Source organism: Pollicipes pollicipes, unplaced genomic scaffold (assembly GCF_011947565.3).
Source record: "Pollicipes pollicipes isolate AB1234 unplaced genomic scaffold, Ppol_2.1 Scaffold_5724;HRSCAF=6776_pilon_pilon_pilon, whole genome shotgun sequence".
Taxonomy (NCBI): domain Eukaryota; kingdom Metazoa; phylum Arthropoda; class Thecostraca; order Pollicipedomorpha; family Pollicipedidae; genus Pollicipes; species Pollicipes pollicipes.
The window spans coordinates 36,538,920-36,550,453 of record NW_023596746.1 but is presented as its reverse complement, the minus strand read 5'-3'; the positions used below and the strand labels follow the sequence as shown (position 1 = coordinate 36,550,453).

The 11,534-nt window shown below is 48.2% G+C and overlaps 1 protein-coding gene across 1 annotated transcript; it reads right to left on the bottom strand.

Moving 5' to 3' along the window:
• Positions 1–319: 319 nt before the first annotated feature.
• LOC119103376 (uncharacterized) lies at positions 320–1,865 on the bottom strand. The gene is made up of 2 exons (XM_037226889.1): positions 1,766–1,865; positions 320–1,319 (listed from the first exon to the last, which is right to left on the bottom strand). The coding sequence occupies exons 1-2, from the start codon at positions 1,848–1,850 to the stop codon at positions 802–804; spliced, it is 603 nt and encodes a 200-aa protein (XP_037082784.1). The 5' UTR covers positions 1,851–1,865; the 3' UTR covers positions 320–801.
• Between the last annotated feature and the right edge of the window lie 9,669 nt (positions 1,866–11,534).

Genomic DNA, 11,534 nt, shown 5'->3' with positions numbered 1-11,534 from the left:
ACTATTAATGACCTCATAAGAGGCATCCTTGATTGTTGCCTGGAATGTGACCAAGTTAACATGTACTGGAGGCATAACATCCTCTTCCGATTTAATCATCCAGGTGGACTTGTAGTGTGCAGAGATATTCGAGGAGGTATGAAACACCCCCTTGTAAATCTAAGATAGCAAAAGCCTCTGCAACTAATCAGTACAAATAATGCCTATAAGCTGCGGTAACTTGAAGTAGGTGGAATTTTGGTATAATGCATACATTATTCGGATGTGTTAGCTGTACGCATTGTTTGCACTACTCTCACCCTGTCGGATCACAAAACCGTTAAGTGCATGCACTTTGTATTCTAGTACAAACCAATGGTATGTACTTTCACCCTGCTTTGCATCAGTACACAAGATCATATACGACAATGACAAAAAAACGACACATAAATGACTCGAAGTAATACAACAGCTGTTTAAAGCCCTCACAGTGCTGCAAGGCTAAAAACCCAGTCGGTGAGTAGTCAGCATGGTGCTACTTCCTGGCAGCACGTAATACAGCTCCTGGCCTCTGCGTGCCGTCGTCCGAGGTGGACTAGACGATGCCGCAAACGAATTTTACCCGAGGGCACATCCGTTGCGCACACGCGTGAGAAAACAGTACAAAAGAATAGTGCCAAGCTGGCTTCTGACGCGATGGGGTGCGGGCCACCAGGACCGGACTGCATGACCGCCTGCGGCCGGGACCTCAGCCTCCCAGTGATGATGCTGCGAACGATGAACATCTACAGCTAGGTGATGTGGTGACTGGCGAGGCGAGGCTTAGGCGCGGAGGGCGCGCACGTAGGCGATCATCTGGCCGTAGCTGGCGTCGCAGGTGTGGAACACCTTCTGGCAAGCGTCCTTGCCCTGAGAGGTGCCCAGGTAGGCGGCGTAGAAGTAGGCCTTGCGCGGCGTGTCGACCTCCTCCTCGGTGAGCGCGGCCGGAGCGCGGCCGAACAGCTGCAGGATCAGCTCGTCCTCGGCGCTCAGCTGGTCATCCGGCTTCGACTCGATCATGCAGACCAGCTTGAGGGCGCAGCCGTAGGCGTCGGCGGCGGCCACCATGTCCAGAACCATGTCGGTCTGCTGGACGGCGGCCACCGAGCGCTTGCCACGACGCAGCGCCAGCGCGCCGACCAGACCGGCGCCCAGCGCCAGGCCGGCCACGCCCGCCAGCGCCACGCCGGCGTAGGCGGCGCCCACGCCCACCGTGCCGGCCGTGCCGACGATGAAGGTGGCGTCGACCGTCAGCAGCACGGCGGCCAGCGCCAGCGCAACGCGAGAGAAGTGCATCTTGGCTGGAACGAGACGTGGCCAGGGGTCACAGAGCGCCGAGGCGATGGGCGGTTAGGAGAAGGGACGTCGTGCACCGGGACGGCGCGACAAGCACGTGATGAGATAGCGGGGCTAAACCAACAGCCGCGCTCTGAGAAGAGTTATTTGGCTTTGGAGTAAGGACACTGGCGAGTGTAATGCAACGTTAGGTGGATGTATCCGTGAGTCAAAGACATGGCGAAAAGGATATATGTCGTTAGACAACATTCAGTAACTTTAGAGTTCGTGAATGACTATTAATACACCAAAGCCCTCCGGCAACGTATGATAATGACATTCAAACCAGTTAATTCTCTTATGTCAACGAGATTTGAGCATCCTCTCGTTCAATGCGAAGCAAACGCATTATTACTGCTGCGAGGCATGTGAGCTCAAACCAAACGTTCGGCTCAGCGGTGCCTCTGCTCACCGAGAAGGTAGAAGTGGTGACGGCTGTGAAACCAGGAGCGTTGTATGCTTCTCGCCGTCCATCGCTGGCTTATATACCCCGACATGCTGTGACGCTGTCGGCGTCGCTCGGCCCGGTGATTGGCGCGTCTGAAGGTCTCCCGGCCCGGTGGGTGACGCCACACCGGCCCACTCGACGGACGGCGTCCTCCAAAATCCCCAGTCATCGAAAACGCAGTTCCTTCCGCCTCCACTCGGCAGACGGTGGTCACGGCTGGGCCATCGCACGGGACACGAAACTCTTAGATCATTCAATCTCCACGTGGTCACGTTCCCTCCTGCAGCATTTACATGAGAGCAAAGATGCATTCGGTCGTTCTTTTGAGTTCACAAGTCTCGAAACATCGTGGTACGCATTGAAACTGTTTCCGTTAAGTTTTATTTCATGGAAACATGGTTTAACATCCTGTAGCATTATTTGCGAAAGATGCATAAAGAACAAGGTAGAAATATAAATTTCGATTTTCCAGCAGCTCATGAAACCAAGACTATGAACAATAGGATTGTCAGGTTGAGCTTCTGCCGAAATTCTCGAGAACTGCAAATCGCAGTAAATACACAATGCGCTGCCACGCTGCAGATCAGTGGCATCGTACATGTCGTGAGGACCGCAATGTGTCATTGGGCAGATTTTTCTCCAAGGGGGCCTCCAGGACCAAATTTAGTTGCCACGGTAGGCCTCTTGGATAGAGTTGTAATGAAAGGTGGCATGTCCGCCATATTAAAATTGTTCATATGTATCAACACACATGTGAATTGGTGTTGGCGCCTTTACAAAGATTCCGAATAACGACCTTCCGATGAATACAGGCACATTCTCGATCCAGCAAAGAGCTATCCCAAGATAAGGTCACCTATTCTATTCCGGTAGGCCTTATGATGTATAGAAGAGCCTCTTAATTCAAAATAGGAGCATTCTGATTGGTACACGGCCTCCAAATTTGATGACGCGTCTAATTATCCCAAAACAGGCCATTCTTATAGGGGTAGCGGCCTCTGACGCGTAGAGTAGCCTCCTGGTCTCAAACACAGGTCTCCTGATGTATAGAGGTGCCTTATAATCTAGAACAGGAGACTGCAATTTCATAACAAGGACGTCCCGAGCCAGCAAGCCTACTCAGGAGCCTACTAAACATAAAGAAGTGCATCTTGATCCAGAAGACGGGCCTTTTAATGCCAACAAGAGTCTTATGAGCCCAATTTAGTGCCGCCTTTCAGCTATGGAGGCCTCCTTGACATGAAATTTGGCGAAATATGAGAAGCTTAAACATCTTTAGTTTTGGGAAAAAGGGCTTCCAAAAAATCTGAGCAGGCAAACACATACTCTCTCCCATCACCGCTGCGCCGCCTTTGGATCCAGGTTACCTGTGCCTTACTGTGAGTGCAGATGGTGTTCCAATGGATATGTTGCGGGCATTTGTGAGAGCTTGGACCGTTCCAGCTGGGCCGTTGACGCTTGTAGCGTGTTGTGACGGGCGACAGTGTGTTGCGGTTACGGTATATATATATATATATATATATATATATATCTATCTATATATATATATATATATATATATATATATATATATATATATATATATATATTGCGGGCCTGATAAGTATGGCAATGAATAGGCCTCAATCGCACTGTGCACAAAAGAAAGAGAAAACGAAGCCCGACATCACATGTATAAATTTCCCAGCTGAAAAATTAGATTTTCACGAAGCATGCAAGCGACATAACCTTCCACACCTATCAAGTGTATCTGGGGATGATAACTTTAACATTAGACAGAAGGCATAGCAAATTGTACAGAACCACTCGCCAAAAATGTTTTCATTCACATCTCAGAAGCTTACACTGTTCATGATCTGTCCATATACTGTCGAAATAACGTTATTTTCGTCGATATACCAAGCCGGCAGCAGCTTTTCTTCCCAGAGTTAAAATTTCAAGAAACCTCAATTCTATAATTTTCAGTAGAGTTATCAATTTACCCAATGGTTCTGTTTTTAGACCAGATGTTGATGACTCAGGTATGCATCACGTAACTTCAGTATTTAGAAAACCCACAGACACTGACAAATCCCTGGATGATTTAACCGAGTGTTCAGACCGATACAAAGACTAAAACAAAAGCGTGATCTGGACACACATACACAGAACACTTAAACGTTGCATGATAGGGCTTTTGTATACCAGGAGATCGCCAGAATTAAAAACGCTCTGCTCAGTGAGACTTAGAGTCTCTCTGATATAGACAACCAGATACGTCGGCGGCTTCACATACACTTCCCTTCACACGAAGAGCAAGGAGATGAAAGGTGATAAACACTGACATCAAACTAAATAACCAAAGCAGTAGTCGTTGCCTACAAGCCTGTAGGAAAGGCTATTCGTGATATAGTTTTAAGTTCCTAACTCCCAGGAAGTCCCGACATTTAGGTCATAATTTACAACAAAAGTCCCAGAATATCGAACCCGATTGCGAAGAAAAACCTGTTGCCAAATAAGTTACTCCTGAAAATGACGAATGTTGTCTGTAAAATTAAATGCCCCATTGGCGACTGGCCGGGCCAACCAAACTCGTGCATCGGCCATATGACGACCACACTAACAACGCAAATGGCAAGGCATCTCCAGGATGGTACATAAAAGCGGTATGTGACATTGGCTCCAGGCAGTGCGTTTTTTTATCCCAATCGGTGGAAAATGCCAACATATTTGCTAAGTGCTTGTGAAAAGTGAAGCAAAAAAAGCTGGGAGCTGTTTATATCCGGGACAAAGATCCAGCAAGCAATCGCCAGATGGATATTCGGAGACAGTGGGGCCGTGGAATAGACAGCATCTGTCACTTAGAGCAATGCATTGAAAGGGGAGGGGTGACATCCGAGTAGAGACTACCCCTATTCTATGAAAGATAGGTGAACATTGTGACCATTTTGAAACAAAACTTCCTTTTACTGGGGTCAACAGCGTGGTTTACCAAGCCAGATACATTCTGTGTCCCGCCACCTACGTGGAGGAAATCAGTACGCCCCGTGGGAAAACAACTTCTTGAGTATTGCCGCATCACCCCAGAAATTGCCGCAGCTCGGTTGGGCTTCACTTTCACGCCCGCGACGGAATTAATGTCCTTCGTTTAGTAGCCGTTGTGGGAAAAAATGTAACTTCATGGTCGTGTCGAACAAAACAGGAGAGACCGGCACATCATACCCAACTCTGAAAAACGTTAACCAACTTGCCTTTTTTGAGCTAGCAAATACGCTGGGATAGGGATAATTTCTCAAATTTAAGCCCTTAACGTGCTGTGTTTCATATCAGCGGCTTGCTATGCATTTGACGCATCCAGTCATTCGCCAGCCACCCAACCAAGGATTGACACCCGCAAAGATAGTGGCATTTCGTTGACATATTGTGATCTTGCATTTATTTGATCCCCAATTCAACATGTTTTGTATACAATCAACTGTGCTTCGGTTCAAGAAATGGGTTAAAACCTTTTAGGGCTAATCCTGCCAGAAGCACTTAACAATAAAACGACGTGTTGTGTTCACTGAATTAAATGTCAATTCAAGCGCATCGGTAAATATTCAACACTCACAAGTTTTTTTTTGTCCCAAAGATCGGTGTTAACATTACTTCTCCGATAGATATCTCAGTGAGGGCACATGTGTCTTGATGCCAAAGTTTCTGACGGACCGCTGAAACAAGTCGGCGGAGAAACTTAGGGAGTTCGGTCTGAAAGTTTGAGGTTCCTGGATTTACAGTCGAATGGAAAAGGTTGAGCGAAAGGATGGGAACGGCAACAAATTGAATGCGATACAAATCAAAGTGGATACAGGTGGAAACAGCATAAAGCGGAAGACAGAACATCGACAGCAATAAAGGTCAGCCCGGATAAGTCAAAACGCCAGCAGCCAAAATGATTTAAAACAGAAAGGTCATGAGGATTTGACACCCGGTATGCGACGAGATAAAGCTGTGGCCACAGGAGGGACAGGTGGGACTGGACGAGGCTGAATGGGAACGGACGGGAGCGGATGGGACCGTGCGGGACCAGATCACGACGGAGGGGATCAGGTGAGAACAAACTAGATGGGACCGGATGATATAGAACCGGACGAGACAAGATCAAACTAGATGGAACGGGACCGGGCTGAACCGGACGGCATCAGGCGGGACCAAATGTGACCGGACACGATCAGACAGGATCGGGTGTCCCCGGACGTGGTTCAAAGGAACCTGACGGGGCAGAACGGGACCAGACGGAACCAAACGGGAATCGGATGGAACAAGGCGGAACGAGACGGAATTTGACGGAACCAAACCAAATCGAACGGAATCGGGCGAAACCATACAAGATTAGACATGACTGGAAGGAACCGGACCGAGCCTGGCAGGACCGGACGGAAACGGACGACGCAGGAGGGAACCGGACTAAACCAGATGGAAGTGGGTGTAACCGGATGAAACTCGATGGAGCCTGAAGGAATCAAATGAGAACCGATCCGTAATTTTCTCGTGCTTACACTTAACTGATAAGGTTTTGCAGGACCTACACATATTCAGACACTTGCTTAGGTTTACACTGAATCATCCTGTGTCCAAGACCAATGCTGTGTCCATTCTATTACAAAGGTACCCGTGCATACTGCAGCATGGTGCATTTAAGTATTTCATACGGACAAACGTGAACGCTAACATGAACCAACTGGCCACCGCCTGGTCTTAAGACGTCATGCCTAAAATGACAGGATTTCGTGGGTCCTTATCTCGCCGTACGCTTTTAGTTCACAGCTCTAACTCCACCTCAAATGAACTAGAAATGGAGGTGAGCTGGAGTACCCTTCCTAGCTGAATAGGAAACTATACCACTGTTTTCAGCATTATAAGTCAAGAGTGGTTATGCTGAGTTATTGACATTCGGTACACCATGATTTACGGCTAAGCGATGCTATAGAACAAAAACTGATTGTATTTCAGTACTTGGCGTTTTAAGCAGCACTTATGATCACGAGCTTGTCAACATAATCGCTCACTAGGGCCTCTTGGTATTCCCATCAGCTTTTGCCTCTTTGAGCTTTCGTGATTTTACTTTCCCATTGCGACTTTGAAACCTGTTGATTTTTTCCTCCGACTTTTATCTCTGTAGGCGTTTATCTGTGTCGAATTTGTGTTATCTGCCTTGCCCCGACCAGTCTTAAGCCCTTTTGAGTTTTTCCGTTTGACTTTTTGTCCGTCGGCTTTTTCCAATTTGATTTTCAGCTCAGTCGTCACTTATGCATTTTGGCTTCTGTCGCTCAATTTTATGCTATTGACATTTGCCTTTTTGGTCTGGGCACCGAAACTGGTTTACTGTGCAAACGTGACAGGCATGCCATTTAATTTTACAATGTCGATTGCTGCAATGACTATCGCTCGTGTTTTACGAGGCAATCAGCTGCTGAGTCTATATGGTGTCACTTGCCTCTCACGCTACCAGACAGTGCGAGCATCGAGGGAGTTGATCCCAGTACCTCTGGTTTCTCAGGTGCAAGCCTTAACCACTATACTGTCGTACCCAGGTTATCGCGGTCCTGACGAAGTGCTCTTGGGAGTTTGGACCACACATACCTTAGGAGGAAGCATGACAGCATTTTGGCGGTGCACTGCACTGGTATATGATACTCATGTGGGATAATGGTATCCACAAGATAATATAAATAATAATACACATGTGCGACTTGGAGGCCACAGAGTCACTACACATTCCGGTTGGTAACGGTCAGAGGGATAATTCACAAGTGGCTTAGGTACGTGCAAATATATATGGATGTGCGTTGTACAGCCGCAAACCCGATACATTAAAGTAGTGTAAATGAAAGAAGGAGTGTCCTATTCAGTTCATGAATGATCCATTCGTTTTATCGTTTTAAATCTGAGGCTCTCCGGTTCAAATCCTTAAGCAGCTAGCAAGCTCAGGCAGGGGCGTACATTACTGCCGGTAGAATAAGCTAGTTTACGTACAGAGAGCTGGGGCGACTATCAGCCGCGTCGACCTTCCGGCTTTTAGACCATCGAGTGAATTCATGCTTCGACATGCCTACAGCCAATATCCACTTGGCAAACTTGCATCTTAACATGGCTAGTAATTTGTGCTTCATGTGCTGATGTGCGTTGCATCTAGAAAAGCGAAAGTTGAGGTTTGTCTGGTAAGCCGTGGGGTTTTGTTGTCCTGGATATCCGCAATCAGCGGTATGACGTTAATTATGTCGGCGACGTTTTTAAAATCCTACCTGGGCAGCATGGTACAGATATGCCTGCTCTAGGGACAGTAAGTGTAGACCAAGGCCAACATAGTGCCCAGACGTTTGGGACGTCAGTAATGTAGCCCTATGTTCCAGACAGCGGCCTTGTCCGTTTATCGAGTGTGGAACGCTTAATAGTCCCGTTCCTGAGGCCGTCATGAGTGCAACGGCCCTCTGCTGGTCTCAGCACCAGTTTAGTGAGGTAGGTTATGTTCTGCGGTACTGCAGCTGGCAATGCCCGCCAGAGTATAAGCACTGCAGCACAGGAGCATTGCCAAGTATGAGCACTGCAGCACAGGAGCATTGCCAAGGTGAACCGTCTCCCATTCATGGTTCTGCAGCGTGCGCTGATGCTGAGGTTAAGCAGTTGCTCCTCTGTGCATCCAATGAAAAGTCAATGTCTTGCAGTGTTTACCAATAGAAGAATTTTTGGTCCTTCCAGTGATATCATCTGACCTCAACGTTGAATGCAGAGGGCACCGGAAATCCCGCCTGGATGCAGCTGGAAACAGACAAACAATGAAAATTATCTAACAACTAAGCATACATTTCATTTCGAGCTGTTGGTGAGTCATCAGGTGACGTCAGATTGTCTCTTAGTTTCGTAGAACTTACGCATTCCTCGACTGTCATCGTCGGGATACGGCCAAATGAAACTGAAACAAGGAAATCGTACGTGCCCAGTGCTAGATGCATTATTGCTGACTAGCAAACCCAGTACGATAGTACGTCCGGTAGTGTCGAAGGACTCGGACGTGTAATTGATTTTCAGCATGTTTATCAGCAAGCACGCATCATGAAGTGCTGATTACTTGATTCCTTAAATGATATCAGGAATTGAATAATTACTCATTTAGTTAATAGTAGTTGTGTCTCATGCTATGCGTATGAAATAGTGTGGCACATGCTATCTTTTTTTTTGCCCGCCGGGCTATGTTTTAGACTGCTCATTTGCATTTTAAAGCGATCTGAAAGAGGCTTCGACATGGGCCTAGTTTTTTTCGGGTCATGTAATCACCTGTCTGGGGTGGGCTATTCCGTGGTTCCCGGTCTACACTTCCGCCTTTGTCACACCGGCCGTCTGACGGCCAGGACGAGGAGGGAGGGAGAGTCAGGGCGGGAGGAGGGGGAGGGGACGGAGCGGCCAAGTGACGCCGCCGGCGCCGCAGCCGTGCCATCAGCGCCAGTGACCTCCGCTGCGGTCCTAGCTGGAGGTCGACGGACGCCGCCGGGCACGGCCGCGGCACCCTGATGGCGGCTGGAAGGTAATCGATGATTTCCGCGTGTCCTGGCACCATAACGAGAACGATTTGTGAGCGCCATTGGTTTACGCGGTTCGCTTTGTGGAAAGAGCAAGGACACACAGCATGGACGGCCGCGCCTGATCTGGCCGAGTGGTTTGTTTACAAAACAACACGCATTGGGCACGCCCCGCTCACACTAAGTGATAGGACCATTGGACCGCTCTAAGCGTCAGTGTCAGCACGCAGGATTGGTATCAGTCGAACCTCGCCCACCTGCGTGACGCCTAACACCGGCAAGTATTTCCGCTCCGTGATGGGGAACGACGTCCAGGCGAGTTCAGAGGGGGAGGGGGCGGCGACCTTGCTGGGTCCCGAGCACACATCGTGCCTCTGTCCCCCGATGGCAGGGCCCCTGACCTTGCGCAATACCCCGGTCTTATCTGATACGGGGACGGACGGTGAATTTACTCCAGCAGCGTCGTCGCTCGGGCGTGACTTGCACTACTGCGTTAGCCAACAGGGTCCCGCCGGACGACTGACCTAGAAACAGGCCGGGTGTGTGCCCGGCCGCCGCCGCGGGTATATCAATTAGCCCTCCAAGGCCACCGACCGAAGCCATCTGGCACACCAGCGATGATTCCGAAAATGGTGAGACGCACTTTCGAGCGGTCTTTTGGAAATGTTGGATGTGTTGACTGTGGTTTCCGAGCCTGCTACTGATCCAGCTGTGGATACAGAACTGACTAGCTTGGTATCAAGCAAGACGAAATATGCACAAGCAAAAACTTGATGTTTTAAAATTTGCACTATTCGTCTTTCGACTGAGTGCCCATTTTAGCTCTGTATTGCATTGAATTAGCCTTAGTGTAGCAAACTGAAAACACTTGGCGCATGGATTCCTATATCTTCTCCATGAAAAGTTACCGAAGTGGTTCCAAAGAGACATGGAGATGTGACATGTTTTGTTCAATCATCTGATTTTTGTTCTTCTATGTTCCTTGATTTCATTCCTGCTGTGATTTATGTGCCCTTATTGTCATCGACTGAGCTCCCAATGTTATTGATGATATGTAAGTGATCACGACTACTTATAGCAAATCCATTCAGCATGTTCTAAATGGTCGTCTTTGAGCATCAAGACCATACAAGGACTGACATTTTGTCGATAATTTGGCATTATATATTTATTTGGCAATGCTTCTTCACACTTAAATCATTTGTAATTAATTGAATGTTGAATGTGACCACCTTTTCTTTGCCGTCCAGGCTATTTGGCCAACTGGTATTAAGCCCAACTAGCTAAAGAGCAACTAGCTAGCATCTGGTGCCCCGTGAAGAGTCTGCCAATGCAGTGGAGGTAGCCGTCCTAAATACCTTTGAATATTCAGCTGTTTGCAGCACTATAACGACATTTTACGTAATAAAACTGGACAAACAATGGGGATGATTCCTGTCTTAGTCCGCCCTAAAGCACCCTTAAAGAGCATTGATAGTGATGTGGAATTTGATGCGAATGCTTACAAACTAATGTGTACGGCATGACGCCTCGCAAATCATTCTTGCCTTCGAAGCTGGTGGCAAGGCACGAAAGGCCCTTTTCTCAAGAACTTCGGGTTTCAGGTCCTCCTCGCCCTGGGGTTCGCCATTCTTTGGTTCTGACTTACGATTAACCAACCAAACAGCCACCCCGGCCGGTGGCCTCTGCCATTGGTCAACGCCATCGCTGAGATCGCATGACTGCCGGCTGGCGACGAGTGAGATCGCATGACGCCATAACTCCGACTAATTATCAAGGCGCCTTTGCGAAACGCGCCTGGTCGCCGTTCCCACTGCGGTCTACGGGTGACGCCATAGCGTCAACAACGGCAGTCTTAAAGGACAGGACGGTACGTTAAGTCAAGACCATGGTCTTCTTGTCGTACCCACAAGTGTCAAAATTTGAGAGTCGTAGATTTTGGTCTTCGGGTTAAATAAGGTCAAAGGAAATCCAATTCCAGATTAGTGCCTAAAGTGCCCCCATACGTCCTCGCGCATCCACCTTGTGTCTAGATGCCTGTTCTTAGCGAAAGGTCACTGGTGTTTGTTTTGAGCCAGTGACCTTGTTTGGCCATAACAAGTGTTTGGTGACCAAAACCCGCGCGATTATTTCTTTTTGGGAATTTCACTGTGTCAAGGACTACCCTGAGCGATATGTTCCTAAACAAAAGTTTATAA